At 39.7% G+C, this 18,754-nt stretch overlaps 1 protein-coding gene across 1 annotated transcript; it reads right to left on the reverse strand.

The window, feature by feature from the left end:
* Window positions 1–1,908: 1,908 nt before the first annotated feature.
* TGIF1 (TGFB induced factor homeobox 1) lies at window positions 1,909–18,483 on the reverse strand. Its single transcript, XM_089678144.1, has 3 exons — window positions 18,078–18,483; window positions 9,978–10,204; window positions 1,909–3,347 (listed from the first exon to the last, which is right to left on the reverse strand). Exons 1-3 carry the CDS (start codon window positions 18,091–18,093, stop codon window positions 2,781–2,783), a joined length of 810 nt encoding a protein of 269 aa, XP_089534270.1. The 5' UTR covers window positions 18,094–18,483; the 3' UTR covers window positions 1,909–2,780.
* Window positions 18,484–18,754: the final 271 nt, after the last annotated feature.

Below are 18,754 nucleotides of genomic sequence, written 5' to 3' on the forward strand. Positions count from 1 at the left end.
AAGTGGCACTAAATTGTGAAGTGGTAAGAAAATGATAAAAATGGTTTGCAACTTTTTTTTTTTTTTTTACAAATATCTGAAAAGTGTGGCATTCATTTGTATTCAGCCCCCTTTACTCAGATTGCCCCAACTAAAATCTAGTGGAACCAATTGCCTTCAGAAGTCACCTAATTTGTAAATAAAGTCCACCTGTGTGTAATTTAATCTCAGTATAAATACAGCTGTTCTGTGAATCCCTCAGAGATTTAAGAGAACATTAGTGAACAAACAGCATCATTAAGGCCAAGGAACACACCAGACAGGTTGGGAATAAAGTTGTGGAGAAGTTTAAAGCAGGGTTAGGTTATAAAAAATATCCCAAGCTTTGAACATCTCACGGAGCACTGTTCAATCCATCATCTAAAAATGAAAGGATATATGACAACTGCAAACCTACCAAGACATGACCATCCACCCAAAACTGACAGATCGGGCAAGGAGAGCATTAAATCAGGGAAGCAGCCAAGAGGCCCATGATAACTCTGGAGGAGCTGCAGAGATCCATAGCTCAGGTAGGTAATCTGTCCACAGGACAACGATTAGTCGTTCACTCCACAAATCTGTCCTTTCTGGAAGAGTGAAAGTCATTGTTGAAAGAAAGCCATAAGAAGTCCGCTTTGCCGTGTCCTCCACATGGCTTTTCGCAAACATGTGGAAGGAGCTCTGGTCAGATGAGACCAAAATTTAACTTTTTGACCTAAAAGCAAAACGTTAAATTTGTGGCAGAAAAGTAAACAGTGCACATCACCCTAAACACACCATCCCCACCATGAAACATGGTGGTGGCAGTATCATGTTGTGGGGATGCTTTTCTTCAGCAGGGAAAGGGAAGCTGGTCAGAGTTGAGGGGAAGATGGATGGAGCCAAATACAGGGCAATCTTAGAAGAAAACCTGTTAAGAGTCTGCAAAAGACGTGAGACTGGGGCGGAGGTTCACCTTCCAGCAGGACAATGGCCCTAAACATGCAACCAGAGCTACAATGGAATGGTTTAGATCAAAGCATATTCATGTGTTAGAATGGCCCAGTCAAAGTCCAAACCTAAATCCAACTGAGAATCTGTGACAAGACTTGAAAATTGCAAAATAGCTCAAGCTCTGTTAGATTGGATGGAGAGCGTCTGCGAAGAGCAAAGAAGAATAGGCAAAAATGTCACTTTCTAGATGTGCAAAGCTAACAGAGACATACCCAAACAGACTTGCAGCTGTAATTGCGGCAAAAGGTAGTTCTACAAACTATTGACTCAAGGCGGCTGAATACAAATGCACGCCACACTTTTCAGAGATTTGTCAAATATTTTGAAAACCAAGTATCATTTTCTTTCCACTTCACAATTATGTGCCACTTTGTGTTGGTCCATCACATAAAATACATTTACATTTTTGGTTGTAACATGACCAAAATATGGAACAATTCAAGGGCTATGAATACTTTTTCAAGATACTGTAATAGTGTTTTTAGTAGCGTTGGAGCATTTTTTTAGCATTCTTACAGTAAAAAAAAAAAAAAAACACTTTTAGGAAAAGCTGATAAACAGCTTCAAAATGCTATTGTGCATGGAATCATAAAAATGTGCAGAAGAAAAAAAAAAAAAAAAAAAAAAAAAACACACCACACACACACACAATCCCCCCATCCACAAGAAGAGCAAAGCTGGAACTACAGCTGTAAGGTTTAGTCACTTCAGGAGTTCCAGACATAAAAGAACATAACTTTTGATTGACTGACCCAGATATAAACTACTATGCACACCTTTTTCTATGCACTAACACTAGTACACATTATTGCAACCATTTCAACCCCTGTACAGAATCAGGAGTACAGCACTTTTTTTTTTTTTCATGCATATAAACAAAAAACACACACAAGGTTCTTTGTTATTTCTATATTACAAAAAGAAACATACAAAAAAAAAATATACATGTCAAAAGAAACAAATCTTTACATAGCAGTTAATAGTCCAAAAAAGGGAACAGTATCCAGTTACATGGTATTCTAATGCCATTCCCAGGTAACAAAAAACACGCATATTTTACATTACTTTAAACAAAATATTTTATTATATACTGAAAAAAAAAAAAAAAATGGAAAACGAAAATGTGGTAGACAGTATGTGAGCATTATCTGCTGCTCTGGAATGATAAAATGTCTGTTTTTCTAATATTGCACAGTCTGAAAAAGGTACCAAAAATTTTTTCATAAAAAAAGTCACAATCTTGGGAAGTATCTCACATTAGCAAAATCTACCAAGAAACATAACGCCTGTTTCTACAGTAGCTCTATCCTATAGAAACATTGGAATGAAAATACAGTATAGTCGATGTAGGTGTAACCGTATAATATATACAATTACACAAACAAATACTTGCGATCAGCTCTCCTTCACCCCTGAGTTTAAGTTATTGAAAGTTTGAATGAGCCCATGGAAAGTTTCGAAACTCAACATCCTTTAGAAACAGCTACAGAGAATCCTCACAAAAGTCAAAGGCTGTAGTCACAGTTTATTTTCTTTTTTTTTTTTTCTTTTAGGGGGCGGAGAAAAAAAAAAAAATAATATATGTCTTAGGTCGAAAGGGGTAAGACTTCTTTGTGTCATGAAAGCTTCACTTTGACAATCCCGTGTGCAAATAACAGGAATATATATTTATTAAAAAAAAAAAAAAATAATAATGCAGAAGGTCTTTGATATCAACAACTTGAGTTCAAAAGAAATGTTCTGAACACTTTGCAAGTGGGGAAAAGTTAGGACAATAATTTCGACTGCAACTCCATCTCTGCTGCTCGCTTGAGGGCAACATCAACCAATAACTGGAAGCCACTGAAATCCTGATTGTGATCTGGTGGTGTAGGTGGAGGAGTGTTGAAAAGTCCGCTTGTGTTTTGTCCTAGTTTAATAGTGTCTTCGTGGCATACAAGTGAGGTCTCTGTTAGGTTGTTTGCCTCGGTCTGCTGCTGGTCTGGGATCTGTCCAGCATTCAACACATGGGTGAAGTTGAAAGGAGCATCGTTTAGTGATGTTACAGTGGTATGACAGATGACTGAGGGGCGAGCCAGGAGAGACTGCTGAGAAGACAGTTGAGAGGCCAGTAACTTCCCTGAGTTCTGGTTAGATCCTGTTGAACTGATGCGAAAAGAGTTTTCATCTATAGTGGGAATGTAGGGCTTTGTCCCCGTGGGAGAGTCCATCTGGATCACATCAGTGATTTTGGCCCCTTTTCGAGAAATGGTGAACTGATTCGGATCCTTGCCATCTTTTCTTAACATATCAGGCAACAGTCTACGCCGTGCATTGATGAACCAGTTACAGACCTGCAAAAACATAAAAAATAAAAAGAATCAGTGTGTTATATGCACTTAGACAATATAAAATTAAGTACTGGAGAAAAAAAAAAAAAAAAAACCCACTTGGATCATCAGCTGTTTCGAGCAATGACAAGCAGCCTAAGCATCAATGAACGAGGATACAATGCTGCCCAACCCTACTGTAATTCTGAGATTGAGTAGGAATTTGAATTACATAAAGCATTTGGATTTTTAGGAGCATTCCCAGTTACACCCATGCAAAAACTATGCATATAGGAGGAAGTGTAAATTACATTACAGATTAACTGGCTAATGCTCGCACACAATATCACAAAAAATAAAAAAGAGGTTTTGAACCACTTAAGGGAATTCGTACTTGGAGAGAAAAAACCCACACAAGAAACTGAAAACCAAGATTTGCCTCATCCAGTAAGAGCAAAAAAGAATAATTGTGCCACATCCCTAATTATATCATGCGATAAAGAACCAATAGAATGTGACTTTTGAGGCATGACATTATATAATAAAAAAGTTTTATTATATAAAGTTGTGCCTTAAAAGTCCCATTCTATTGGTTCTTTATCACACGATTTGACACCTAATGGCCAACCAAAGAAAGGTTAAAACAGGAAAAAAAATGTGTAAAAAACACTGCAATACTTGGCTAATTTACTAAAGTTGTGAAACTTATCAAATAAGTTGTGTGAATATTCACTTCAATTATCCAATCATATACAGTCAAAATAAGTAAACAGGAATTTGCTTTTAACACGACTGGTTAACTTCTTTAGCAAATCAGCTTCTGTGTATCCCACACAAGCCCGGCTCCTGGTCATAAGACCAATGATAACAGAAAAATTTTGGACAGTTTATTTTCTCTTTCATTCAGCTCAAATATTTAAGTAAGCATTTATTTTATGCAAATCTGCTGTGAAGTTGCCAGCTGCAGTAAAAAAAAAAACAAACAACTTATTATGACCACAATGTAACAAGTACTTCATGTTCAACAATTTGCATATATCTGTATTATTCACAAAATAACATGTAACAAGTACTTCTCATGAGCGCTTCAGTTTGATGGTTCAGTCTTTACATGTGTACCATTTATACTAGATTTTTTTGTACACTTTTTGAAAGAAGGTGAATCATAATGTAAGAATATCAAAATGTGTTACCAGTACATAAGAGCCGTTTCAAGGTTTTTGTTGCTGGAGGTCTTTTCATCATTATCTTTCCCACAGTATTAAAAATGTTCCTCAACTTGAAAAGTCTTACAACTACAGTCACATCTGTACTTGTGAAACAGCAGCCAATACTGACACAAAGGGCCAGTTGTCAAAATACACATAAGAAGCCCTACCTAATAAAGCCCGAGGACAGATACATTTATGAACCGGCTGAATGCTTTTATTTTTAACTGTTACTTGCATGTCATTTCCCATACCTTAGGCAAATGGTGGGAAATTTTCCTTTGAAACAAGATGCTGTTTGTCTTCTAGCAGAAAGTACGGTGACTCACTAGACTGCTGAACTTACTGTGCTACCAGGCATGTCTTCAATGACCTCATTCCAAGGTGCACAGCCTTAACCATTAGGGCTCATGTACACTGCAACTGATAAACTCACGTTCAGGAGCTGTTCTGCGTTTTTTTTTCAGCAGCCCTTGAACTCACCCTAATGTTTTCCTATGTGCCCATGTACACATCATAGTTTACAGTCATTTACAGGCAGTTGAGTTTAGTCAGTTTTTTGAATGCAGAAGACGGGTTCAGCAGTAGATTTCATCAGCGTTTTAAATGCCAAACGCTTGTAAACGCAGCTAAATGCGTTTATAAGCATTTGAAATTTTTTTTTTTTTTTTTTTTTTTTTTAAACTCTTCCATTTCCAGTTGCTGCCCAGAGCCTTTTTTCATGATGAAAAATGCATGCAAAGTGTTTTCCCAGTACTCAAGTGAACCTGGTACACCATACTTTGACGTTCAGCATGAAAGAAAAATATGTTATATATGTGCAATAATTCCTGCACAGAAATGTGCTGAAACACATCCAAACACCACAAAAAAAAAAAAAAAAAAAAAAGCTAATTTCAACAAATACTGCTCTCTCCATTTCTCTCAAAATGTCTGAAATAGTTAATTTTTTACTGTTTTCAGTGCATTCTGGGCATTTTGGAAGGTCTCCTGAGGTTATCTTTAAAAAAAAAGCTTTTATAAACACGTATAAGCACGGTATGCAAACGCTGCTAAACAGATGCTTTTTAACCTACGTTTTCCAGCAGTTTCCATTGTTCAGAAGTGTCCCGTGTACATGGGGCCTTGCACTGCAATGCAGCCTTGTTCTCGGGATCATGAACACAAAGCCTAACTTCAAAAAACAACCCGGGAACTTATCCTAAAAAATTACTGGGCTTGCATTGGAACCAGGGGCGGACTGACCATTTGGAAACTCGGGCAATGCCCGGGGTCAGTAGGGGGCCCCATGAAATGCCCCTGGTACCTTTTTCATAGGCTTTTTTGAGTTTGGGCAAGGACACAGGGGCCCCATGATCCCCTATTGCCCGGGGGCCCCATAAGTTGTCAGTCCACCCCTGATGGGAACATTTAAAAAGTGCTTATGAAACATCATGAATGAAACCTGGTTTCCATTCTGACACATTCAATGAATGGTGGTTATCAGGACAGATAAAGGGGGAATTTCCCCAGCAGGGACAGACAGCAATGAGAACCTGACAAATGTGCCAATACATCATCACTCTAGCCAAAGGTTCTGGAAATCATGTTCCAGACAGAGTACGCTCAAATTAGTTATATCAACAATATCCAAGATTTATTGCACCATGTCAGCTTAAAATTGTAACAGTTCAGAAGCACGAGTGAACAAAAAACACCGGAGGCTCTAGCTGTATAAAGCTGCATTAAAACTGCAAGTTTTTCTGCATTAGTGTATTTTAGCACAGAAACATTTTGGCTGAAAAAAAAAAAAAAAAAACCCCAAAAACTATTCTTGAAACCCACTAGTTTTGTGTTTTCTTTTGCCAACCAGAAAAACACCCAAAAAAAAACACTGATTAAAGCCTATGTGTGTATGGACACATAGGATAGCATGCTGGGGAGTTTACTGGCTGTAGAAGAGGAAAAAAAAAAAAAAAACACCAAAAGCAACTGTAAAAATGTCCAGTGTGCGTGAGGTCTTAAAACACTTTGGACATGATAAATTTCATAATGCTGATCTCAGACAGGCAGTAGTCTAACTGTAGACAACTATTAATAGCAGCAGAATCTGCATTTCTACAGGGAAGATGACATTGTTTTTGTTTTTTAAATTCTTGAAGAGTATATTTGAACTGGAACACTCAGAAGTGAATTCCCAAGAACACCATCACGGAAAGGACTACATACAACTAGAAACTCAAGACAGAGTCCTGCCCTGTCTCTACCATGCTATTTGTCAGTAAATCAATCCATCATATTTAACAGCGCATAACCAGGCTCAGGAATTGGGAAGGGTGGGGACCAATGTGCCAAATTCCTAATTTTGCTAAATATAGAGACCCACATTATAGATGAATCTAAATAATGTATCTTTAGATCAGCACAGACAAAGGCTAAGCTTGCAGTTAAAAGTAGTTGTAAAGGCAAGACATCTTTTGCCCCAACTCATTCTCTGCATTAAGGTGGAAAAAAAAAAAAAAAAAAAAAAGGGAAAGAAAAAAGTCCCAGTGATTGTATCACCATCTCACCCCCCCCCCCCCCCCCCCCCTAAATATGTACTCGAGTCCTGGATCGATCCAGTGCTGTGCCCATCTGCAGCAGTGCTGGTTCTCCCTTCCCACCCTCACAGGATTAGAGAAGGCAGTAAGAGCCATTGGCTCCTGCTGCTGTCAATCAAGTCCTGAAACGAGGGAGCAGGGGTGGGGCCAAGTCATACTGTGTGTCTATGGACCCATACAGCCCGACATGGGAGCAAGCCCACAGGTGGGCTATCATAGCAATCATCTTCCTATGGTGGCACATAGAGAAGAGGAGCTTAGGGCACCAGTGGGGGACCCTAGAAGAGGAGCTGCTCTGTACAATATAATTGCACAGAGCAGGAAAGTATAAACATTTTTTTTCTTCCCTTAAAATAACAAACAAGAGAAGAATTTATCCTTTACAACCACTTTACAGATTTCTATTCCAATATAGATTTACAAGAAGGCACAAACTTCTGTTGACCAACGCAAGCATTAATATTTTTTTCCTCCACTTTTGTAATATAAAATGTATAAAAGTGCATTGCATTAGCACACAGGTGTCAAACTGGCAGTCCTCCAGCTGTTGCCAAAGCACAAGCCCCATGAGGCATTGCAAGATTGACAGCTACAAGCATGACTCCCAAAGGCAGAGGCATGATGGGACTTGTAGTTTTTCAACAGCTTGGAGGGCCACCAGTTTGACACCCTTGCATGATGTCAAAAAGTGAATACCAAACAGAACGCCGATGTCACGCTGCCACTTCCAGTTTTGGGTCTGGCGATCTTCTAAGTACACTGCTGTTTGTTTTTACCTATTAGCATCTGGGTGCGTTTTTATGGATTCTATGTACTTCTGAAGTTGTTTTAATGAACTACTACACTATAGTCGGTCTCTTTCATGTTCGGCACCATGCGGTGGGCGCACCTTTCCCCACATAGTGACATTATGGGTAATCCAACTCCCCTTAGTGATGAAGGCCCTAGGTGGATGGATGGATATATGGAGCTGAAAGACCATAGATGGATACTGTGATTGGATATTCTGAACGCACTATTTGCTGCATTGGCAGCTTTGGAGCTGGTGAGTGCGGTATTACTCTCAGTCACAAGTGGTGGTGATTTTTCTGGATGGTGGAAGTCACACCCTCGGATAGTTGGAATTTCAAAAGGACTATTTATGTAACCTTACAAATTCAGTGGATTGATTGCTGTTGTTTGGTATTCACTTTTTGAAGTAGTAAGGCGCTGCGTTATACATTATATTACTTTAGGGTTTTGTATATTTACCCACTTCTAGCTGCATGGCACAAAAACTCTTTAGCGCCGACTTGTCACACATCTGAATATTTTTCTAATATGACAATAAAGTTGCCTAGAATTTTGATATTAGACATTTAAATGGCAGAAGCTGTACCCCTTTAAACATCAGAAAACAGTACCAATTACTGTTCTGCTATAAGTCATCTTAATTTATAATGCAAGCTAAACATTTCTTTTATGCCAGATTTCATCTCTTAATGTCTCCAAGCTGCATCACTGTCATACCAGCTGTTGCATGTCAAATACATCTGTGTTCAACTAACATTTTCAGATTGATCAGCATAAGACAAGATGCTTGAACACCTCAAATGATGTAGTGAGGATATGGAATGAAAGAATCATTTTAACAGTCTTCAGTACTCTCGTATCCATTAGGGATGCATCGAAATTTTGGCCGATAAGAAAAAAAGCACCAATACAGGTGCTGAAAAAACCCTGCCCCTTGCTCAGTAGTTCTCAGTCTTACCTGAGAAACCATCGAATGATCCCAGCGCTGGGAATAGATATTAGTGAAGGAAAGATGGGCTTCACTCATCTCTATGCCCTTTGAGGAGCAGAGCGATGTCACTTCTGATTCCAGCCATTTTTTTTTTTTTAAAGCACTAGATCAACGCTTTTTTTTTTTGATCCAATGCTTTACATTGCAGAGGAGAGATGTGGGGTCTTATTGACCCCATATCTCTCCATAAAGAGGACTTGTTACTAATTATTTCTATTACAAGGGATGCATGCATTTCTTGTGATAAGAATAAAAGTGATAAAAAAATTTTTTAAAAAGGGGCAGTGCAAAAAAAAAAAAAAAAAAAATATATATATATATATATATATATATATATATATATATAAATAATAATAATAATAATAAATTATAATAATAAGTACAACTATTAGAACTCATTTAAAAAGTATTTTTTCAAAAACTGCATTGTACACCATTTGTCACCATGGAATAGACACTTGTTGAAAACTGCACCAAAAGCAAAAATCTAATTATTGCACCACACTAATATGCATAGAAAATTGCTGTGCCATAGACAGGTTCTGAAGAGCTCTAATATGCACAGTGGCTCTTCCTAACATAACTAGGAGCTGCCCTACTCTCACAGCTCTTTACTGGCCATCAAGGCTGTCTATATCATTGATGAACCAACAGGAAGGTGTGGCAGGTTGTTGTGGGCCTGTGAGCTATTGACACCACTGGAGGGTATTTGCATAGTAGAATGCCCCAAGACCAAAAAGCACCCAGGCATGTAACAAGATGTTTAAAATGTTTCTGTTGCCGGTGTTTTAATCCTGAAGCGTGAGAAAATTGCTACAGTTGTATGTAAAGCACCGGGAACTTTCATTTTTGGATCTGCAAATATCTCAGCTGTGAACAAATTTGCAAACGTTTATGAAAAAGTTCATATATTGACAGGGAAGAAGTGTGATTAAGTTTGGATTTGGCTTTGTGCTAATAAATGCATTTACCTCTACAGTTTAAACTTTTCTTTTTACATTTTTGTAACATACTAAAATATTTGTGCAATAAAGTTTCTACCCCGCAGTCATGAGAACTATGTGAAAGAATTTCTTGCACATACCTGTAGCGTAGAGAGATGAGTCTGCCGGGACAGAAGAGCCTTCTCTTGTTCTGAGGGGTAGGCATTGTATCGATGTTCATACAGCCAGTCTCGAAGAATCTGTACTGACTCTTTGGGTAGATTTCCACGCCTCCTCCTTTTCCCTGAGCCAGCAGTGGAGGAGAGGTCTAGCGGAATATCCATACCATCATCATCCTCAGTCTCACTGCCTGACAGAGGAATTAAACCTAGAAGCAAAATAAATATGTATTACCACAAATGCTGCAAATACTATCATCAGACCTAAATAGATTTAATAAGATGCACACAATTTTAACCCAACTTTCTTGCCAAGTATCTCCAACATCACAGTTAAAGGGAAATTGAACCTATTGCATTGTTTGCCAGTTACGTTCAAGGCATGCCTCTGGTGAGAACTGTCACAGTTGCCAGCATGTTTATGACAGGCCTCAACCAATGTATAAGCTCTCAAAGGATTGGTGTCATAGCTGATCACGCATGCAGCACCCTGACAGCTGAAGATCTAAAAACAGGGAGGACAAGATGGAACTTTCCACAGCTGTAAAAATCAGGGAGGTTTAATACACTTTAAAGGAAGGTTTCTAGTTGGTACTTTTGCACCATTTTATGACCTAACATTTATCCTAACCAGGTGTATATAATACAGCTACAGTGTTCCTACACTTCCCTTAAGATGTTGTGGTGGTGCAGTACTTTGTGTAACCTATGTTTGCAGACAGTTTATGGGCATGAGGTAGGGCTTCACTGGGCCCATCTTCAACGTATGTATGAAATCTCACCCCTACCTTCAAAATTCAAATTTCCACCCCCCCCCCCCCCCAGGGCAGAGGCTGATAGAAGAGCAGCCGTACTACACTTAATCCATATGCATTTAGCAGTGTGGTGCTGGCAATATACACTCAGGGACACAGGGGAAACGTCAACCACTTTTTAACCGCAAAGACCCAATCAGATCAAAACCATTTCCAACTAAACCATGATCCATATGATCGCAAAGACCCAATCAGATCAAAACCATTTCCAACAAAACCATGATCCATTTAACCGCAAAGACCCAATCAGATCAAATCCATTTCCAACAAAACCATGATCCATTTAACCGCAAAGACCCAATCAGATCAAATCCATTTCCAATGAAACCATGATACATTTGATAACTTTTGTTATTGAATATGAATCTAAAAATTCTCTTTAAAATAATAAAAAAAAAAACACTGTATTGTTGCTATTCCTAAAAGATTGATCAATAGGGATCCTGAGGTTTTACTAATGAAAAAGTAAAATAGAATTTCACAAAACACTGGATTTTGTAGACAAGTAAAATAAATAAAAAAAAAAAAAAAACAACACATTCTGTAGCAGAGCTGACAAAGTTACACAAAAGATTTCTTGAGCCAACAGGTAAAATACTGCTAATGGTCAAATTTATGGCAATATTACAAATGGCAATTACCGTTATTGCCCACGGTTTTGTATGATCCTGCCAACTCTGAATTCTTAAGTCCACACCTACTTAATGAATGCATTGTAATTACTTCACTATCCAATACAAAGGTTTGTTGCAATAACTGCCAAATGGAAGCTGTCCAACAATTCCATAATGGAAAGAGTGGGTAACCATCAAATAATTCTATTAAAATTAAAAACAAAAATGATTGTGGACATGTTTGTGCCCATGTTTCTAGAGATGTGCATTTTAAAATGGCTAACCTACTGGAAACCAGTATATACACCAATATTCTTTTTTTGTCAAAACCTGTGCTAGCCATACACTCTCCACAGGCTGAATGAGAGAAATCCTTTAATTCCACTATCCATACTAAAATACTAAGGATCTACACTGCCAGCTATTGTATTCTGACAGCAGCAGCACTACAGGCTGTCTAAATACCCAACCAGTGACTGCATCCGAATGAATCCAGTTGCTGTTCGGCTGACAATTTTTCATCCAGCTCTTTCAAATCCACTTTTAATTTTCAGTCAGTTTGGACCTCAAATATTTTCCTAAAGTGTCTCTTTGCAGGCTAGACAGCAAATATATGACTGTTCTTACAAGGTTTTTGCCTTTGTTTTGTCCATTGTAGACATTACAGACCTTAAAGTTCATAATGGAGAAATTGGGGTAATAAAAAAAAAAACCCCACACAACTTACAGAACTGTCACCTCCAAAATAAAAAGGCACATCTGTACTTCTAGAATGCAAATCTTCTAAAACCTAAAAAGGCAAATATACACCAGCTCCTGTGTTCCAGAGCTATGACCCATCTATTCCTGTGGCTAAAGGCCCATAACTAAGGTGGAGGGACAGAATTCTCCACCACATGAGATGGTCTAAATTAACATAATAAAGCTCCCTTGATGTTCTAGAAAAAAAAAAAAGTCTGAATTATGTGCAGGCAGCCGACGGTACCTGTTGTGGCATAAAATGACCACAAAAAAAAAAAAAAAAAACATTACATCCACATAAACATGTTGATTCAGCCTCAAAACATGCATTGAAATGCACAGCTAACCCACAGCACCCTCAGAGCCTGTCGCAGCATTCATGAAGTGATGAATGCTGATTAAACAGATATCAATCACTGCAAATTCCTCAAAAGGTCCATATCAGTTGTGTGGTGGAATCAATCTGTCACAGATCTTTGACAATGTCTCATAGAACATTTCTTACAATCACATCGTGCACAGTGCCATGTGACTCAGTGGTGGTACCCTGCCTCACTTCTTGGCCATTGAGACTATGGTTAAAGCCACAAATGTTTTTGTTAATTGCAATAGCTACCACAAACCAGCTAGGGTGTAACATGACAAGACGTATACCACTACAATTTCTCCTATATCACAGAATTCTGCATTAACATTGAAACTGACCACAGAAACAAGTATGTGATGCCAGAAACACAATACTGAATGACAGCCTAGTGTAAATGACCCCAATGCTGCTTACACATGCCCCCCCCCCCCCCCCCCTTCTATTGTCCATTACGTTTTAGTGCTTAGGAAGGAGCCATTTCCTTTTCCAGTGTCTATGACCGACACTGACATCACCTTGTTAGTACATTATTTTCCCCTGACACAGAGCTGACAGATGACTCAAAACGACTGTTGCAAAACAGAAACCCGAGGGCTGCTTATTTCACCTCATTTCACTGCTGTGACAATCCACTTTAGACATTTAAACAAAAAGCAAGTTGAATAATCTTCTGTTGGAGCTCCTATATTACATTAAAATAACCATAGAATCCCGGGTTATTGTGTATTATAATAAAGTGGTGATCACACAAACAAGACTGCAAGCCAAAACGTTTCTGAAGGAAACGAAATCCGTAACCTACCATCTGCTCCTCTTGCTTCACAGATCCCAGATAAAAGTTAAAAGTGAAGCTATGATTACTTGTTGCTTTGTAGGAGTTATTGTGACCTTCATAAAGCGCGGGCTAACACTCAGAATACATGCCAAACAATATAACTGCACCAGGATATGTAAACACATGTGAAAAGAACAAGGGATCTGTGTCTGTCTATCCCAACAGGAAACTGCCCAGACCAAAAACACTAGTAGTCATAGTTCTTATCAGGTGAGTAAGTAAACAGTACAGTTAAAGCCCTTTCTGCCTGAAGTGCATTTGTCATTCTTTAATTGTTACTTATTATACAAGATACAAGTCTTAAACATTATCTACAGCTAGTTGAAAGGCCTTAGACTAGCCAACATTTTCAGCACAAAGGAGGCGGTTTATTAAAAGGTAAAGTGCAGCTTCATTTATAATAGCAACAAGCAATTTTTACATGGTCTGAAGGCAAAAGTTACCCCATAAATAAATATTTCGAACATGGCTTTCACCGGTTTATAAACACCTTTCTCCTTTAAGTTCAAAAGGTAAAAAAAAAAAAAAAAAAAAAAAAACAAAAAACACAAAATAAAGAAGGAGGAAAACAAAAAACTTCTAAAGAAACTGCAGTGAAAAAAAATAAAAATTAAAAAAAGGTTTTCCTTTGAGTTTGTCTTTATAAAGACTTTCTTTTTTTATTATTTTTTAAAATATGTTGGAGCTATATTAAAGTTTCCTTATCAGTTTTTCTTTAAAAAATAATAAAAAAGAAAGCTTTTATAAAGACAAACTGATCAGGAATCTTTTAATATAGTGCAAAAACATAAAAAAAAAGAGTTTTTATAAATAGGTTTGTCCTATATTAAGGCCTCCTTATCAGTTTGTCTAACAGAAGAAAAAAAAAAAGTGTCAATCTGTATGAAAAAGGCCTTCAATTGTATAAAAGGCCAAAAAAAAACAAAAAAAACAAAAAAAACAAAAAAGAATAATTTGTATTTTTTGGAAACACCTTTTTACATATTCCAGCCATGCTGCAAATAAACTTCATGTCAAGCGATGTGCCCACGACTGCAACCTAGTAGTAATTGTCAAATACACTGATCTACTTGGAAGGATAGAAAATGCTTTACCACCCACAAAGCAACAGTTGATTTTCTATGTGTGAAAAGGTAAACTGGGGGCTGCATTGCTCTGCATACAGAAGATTCCATGGGGGTGCAATATAAGCACAAACTTCAAAGAGTTCACTTCAAGCCTCTGCTGTAGCAGCTGTCTCTTTGTATAAAAGGAGTAGGCAGTTCCACAACACAGGTTTGATTCATAGATTTTATAAACTGACCTTTAAAATGCATTAAGCCACCAAAAGTTAAAAAGGTGACAGTGACAGATGTCACTACATATTACAGTTCTGAGGGTGGAAGTGGTAAGAGGAAAAAAACAAAAAAAAAAAAAAAAAAAAAAAAAAAAACACGTGGTGCTGCTGAGAAAAAACACAACACACATTATTTGCTAACAAAATAAAACTGCAGCCTAAGGAACAAAAAAAAAAAAAAAACCTATTTACACAATTGCCCTAGGGGAAAAAGACAAACTGACAACAAAAGTGAAGACATTGTAAAACACCAAAATAACACATAAAACCAATATATAAACAGCAAAACTAAATTGTAAGACTTGTGTGTAGTAATAAATATTAACTTTCAGACTTTGGATTAAAGAGAAATAATGGCACAAAAACACGGTACAAAAAAAAAAAAAAAAACCCAAAAAAAACCAAAACAAAAACAAAGCAAGCAATATGCAATTTAGTTACAGCACTCAAACGCCTTTCAATACCCAGAAAAATGGTAAAATATGAAAAGCAGATCCTTTGTTGGTTGTTTTTGGGGGGTACAGCACAGGGTTGGGCTCACCAACAAAGAAAACTTGGTTTTACAGCATGGTAGTACAGAAGGTGCTGTTTTCTTGCCAAACTAAAAACGACAGAGTGAAGACTTGACTAGTCATGCTACCAATGTTACTTCTAAAACAAAGCAGACTGCATTGGGCAACTTGTCAGTGGAAACATTTCATAAAGGAATTAAAGGGACTTTCCAGTGCAGCAAATGTGTCAAGTTCCCCTTCATGGGAGCAACATCAAGTACCTCCTACATAGAGGCTAAGGAATCTATAAACAGCCTTAGAAAGTGTAATATTCTTAGTATAAAAAAAAAAAAAATTAAAAACAAAAAACAAACGCTGATTTCCCAAAACTCGCTGGTTACGTTTATTGTCCTTCAGGACCACATCTACTTTACTGCATTGAAAACATTTTTTTCACACAAAAGAAGAGCAATATAAACTTCTCTAGCCACAAACTGAACAAAAGATCCAAACATGTCCAAATGGCAGGGGGATGGGGAGGCAAGTCTTTTGTTTCAACGGCTTGAAAAAGTTTCAAGCATCTGCAAGCACTTTCTCACATCCTGATCTGTCAGCAGTACTGCCCCCTCCCTGTCACCCTGTTCCTCTCCTTCCAACGTGCCCTGCTGTCTAGTGTCTGAACAATGCTGAGCACACACAATCCCCTTCACATGGCACATACAAAGTCAGCTCTTTTCTCAGCTACTCACTCTAGAATTTCTTCCACCCGCTGAAGCAGCGGACAAAGTCCTCAAAGGGTCCCTGTGCAATAACAGTTCTTGGGCCTTGCATTCATCTACAGTCAATGTGTAGAGATGGTTGTATTGAGGATATCCTGGAGACTCATACACCATGATACGTAACTGGGGTCAGACAGCAAACAACCTCCCACTTTTCTCCCAGTCCAAATGGTGTCAGGGGAATTGGGAGAAGCAATCTGTGTGACGATGCTAGTCAAGCAAGGGCTGAAGGAAGTCCTAGCTGACTGATACCACCTGGACATAAACCTGGAGAATATGCGGACATCCACTTTTCATCTAGTCTTGAGTCAATCACTGCCCTCACTTCTGGTCCAAATGGTGTCTAAAGGAAATTAGAGAAGCTGTGTGTTGATGTTGACCAGGCAGGGAGTGAAAGAGGTCCTAGTTACCTGATACCACCTGGACAAATGGTGAGGGCACAATAAAGAGAGCCTTCCATTTCTTGTCTGATCTGGAGTCAATCACTGCCCTCACCTCAAGACTAAACAGCATCTACAGAAATTGTGAGAAGCTGTGTGTTGATGTTGACCAGGCAGGGAGTGAATGAGATCCTAGCTGTCTGATACCACCTGGATATAAACCTGGAGAATGGTGAGGGCACTATAAAGAGAGCCTTCCATTTCTTATCTGGTCTGGAGTCAATGTCTGCCCTCAAGTCTAAATGATGTCTACAGGAATTGTGAGAAGCTGTGTGGTGATGTTGGCCAGACGGAGTGAAGACATTGCTTGCTGGCCGATACCAGTTGGACATACTAAACCTGGAGAATGGTGAGGGCACTATTAGGAGCGCCTTCTCCTTATCACCTGGTCTAGAATCAATGTTCTTGCTTCCAGTCCAAATGGTGTCAAGAGGAACTGGGAAAAGCAAAATGTGTGCAAATGCTGGTCAGGCAGGAGTGAAGATTGTTGCATAAATGTGAACAGTGAGGGTATCAAGAAGAGAGCTTTGGTTTTCCACTTGGTTTAGAATCAAGGAAACAAAAAAAAAAAAAAAAACAAACAACTCTTGTGTCATGGGGAAAACCTAGTGCAACTGAAAGTTCTTCCGACCTTTCAAGTGATTTCAAATTCCGCCCGTGTAAGGTGCATCAGAAAAAAATAAACGTGGAAAGTATGACAGGTCCTGTCATAAGAAAGCTCCGGTGTTCATACACGTCACCCATGCTATATGTGAACTAACAGGCCAGCATGCTACACCACAGTGTCAGAGTGCAGACTGGAGCACATGGTACTCTGAGGAACAAAGGAATTCAAACTCCAGCAGCCAGAGGGGATGTACTGAGCTCAAAAAAAAAAAAAAAAAAGTTTCAAGACTTCATGGCTCCGGCTTCCAACTCCATCCAACTCTTGGGAAAGTGGTTAACAAGGGAGGATTTTGTACAGAATCAGCAAAATAGCTGTCCTGAAAAGTTATTTCCCCATTCCCCTCAGGAATGCAAGCCTGATTTCCAAACAAAGACTTTCCCAGCTGCGTGGGCCGCTGTGGCTGATGGCACAGACATGACATTGGGGTGGAAAAGCCTGGGATGGAGCCTGGGACAGGCGATGTATGGGTGGAAGGGTGAGCTGGGAGCACAGGGTCCCTCTAGTCCTGGCCAGTCCATGTGCTCGCAGTGACGTCCCTCGTGCAGCAGCAGAAACTTTCTTTGTTCCACAAGTGAGGAGCTCAGCCATGCGCTGGATGATGGGGGGGGGGGGGTTCTTTGTGTGCAGCTCACCCACATCGCCAACACATGCCGTGGCGTGCTCACAACACACTTTTATTACAGGAAAACACCAGATACAGGGCACGATTCGGGCACCAGCCACAAAAAGTCAGGAAAAGTGTCACAAAGCACTTTGAAGGCTACACAGATCTATGGAGTTAGTTTACATGCAGTTCAAAGGGGGGGGGGTAAAACTCTGAGCAGGACTATGGGGGGGGGGTTATGATGATCCGAAATACACGGAGCGATCTCTTTGACAGGAGCATAGGGAGAACAAACATCTAGAGAGACAACAGTCCGCTCCCCTGTCTATCATCATCATCACCCCCCCCCCCACCCAGTACACATCCCCCCCCAGTACAGAGCCCAGCACCTACCTTTCTTCGCCTTCATGGTCAGCGGATGATGAGGAATTAAATGGCCGGCTGGGCTGCGTGTCCTGGGATGTCCTCCGCTCAATCACTCCGCTGACTTGTCCAAGTTGTTGTTTCCTCCCAGCACCATCAGATCCCCCCCGAGTCTCCTCGTCCTGTGTGATCCCAGAGTCAGGTGAAGGCAGGGAGAGGTAGATGGAGTGTCTTCCCCTCGCAGCACTAATGAGTAATGCTTAGTGATCGGGCTGTGTGCTCCCCTCCCAGGACTGTCAGACACACAGGGAGGAGGGGGGTGGGGGAGGAGAGATGATCAGCCCTGCTGGATGGCCCCCTTTTCTCCCTTCCAGACACACTGCATACAGGCTGCAGGCAGGGGGAGCCAGGCACCGAGCACACTCAGCACACCGCTTCCTGTTATTCGCTGCAACTCCCAGACAGCCGTTTGATCATTAAACTGCAGAGGCGGCTCCGGGAGGAGGAGTGGTGGGGGGGGGGGGGTCTGATCTGACAGCTGCCTCTCCCCGCCCCCACCCCCCATCACTAAACTTTACCGGAAACTTCCCCCCCCCCCCTTCCCCACTGATAGAGGACACCGGTCACCCACTGACAGCACCGGGGATGTGTCATCACAAATATCACACAGATGACGGATCCACGGGTCAGCCATGGAAGGAGCGTGA

The sequence above is a fragment of the Staurois parvus genome, unplaced genomic scaffold, assembly GCF_062004578.1.
Source record: "Staurois parvus isolate SC_StPar_1 unplaced genomic scaffold, SC_StPar_1.0 ptg000015l, whole genome shotgun sequence".
NCBI lineage: Eukaryota > Metazoa > Chordata > Amphibia > Anura > Ranidae > Staurois > Staurois parvus.

Bases quoted from the DNA above. Each gene is read 5' to 3' on its own strand.
- TGIF1 (XM_089678144.1), bottom strand. The intron at 3,348-9,977 runs GTATGTGCAAGA...ATGTTTTTGCAG, and splicing joins CTCATCTCTCTACGCTACAG to GTCTGTAACTGGTTCATCAA.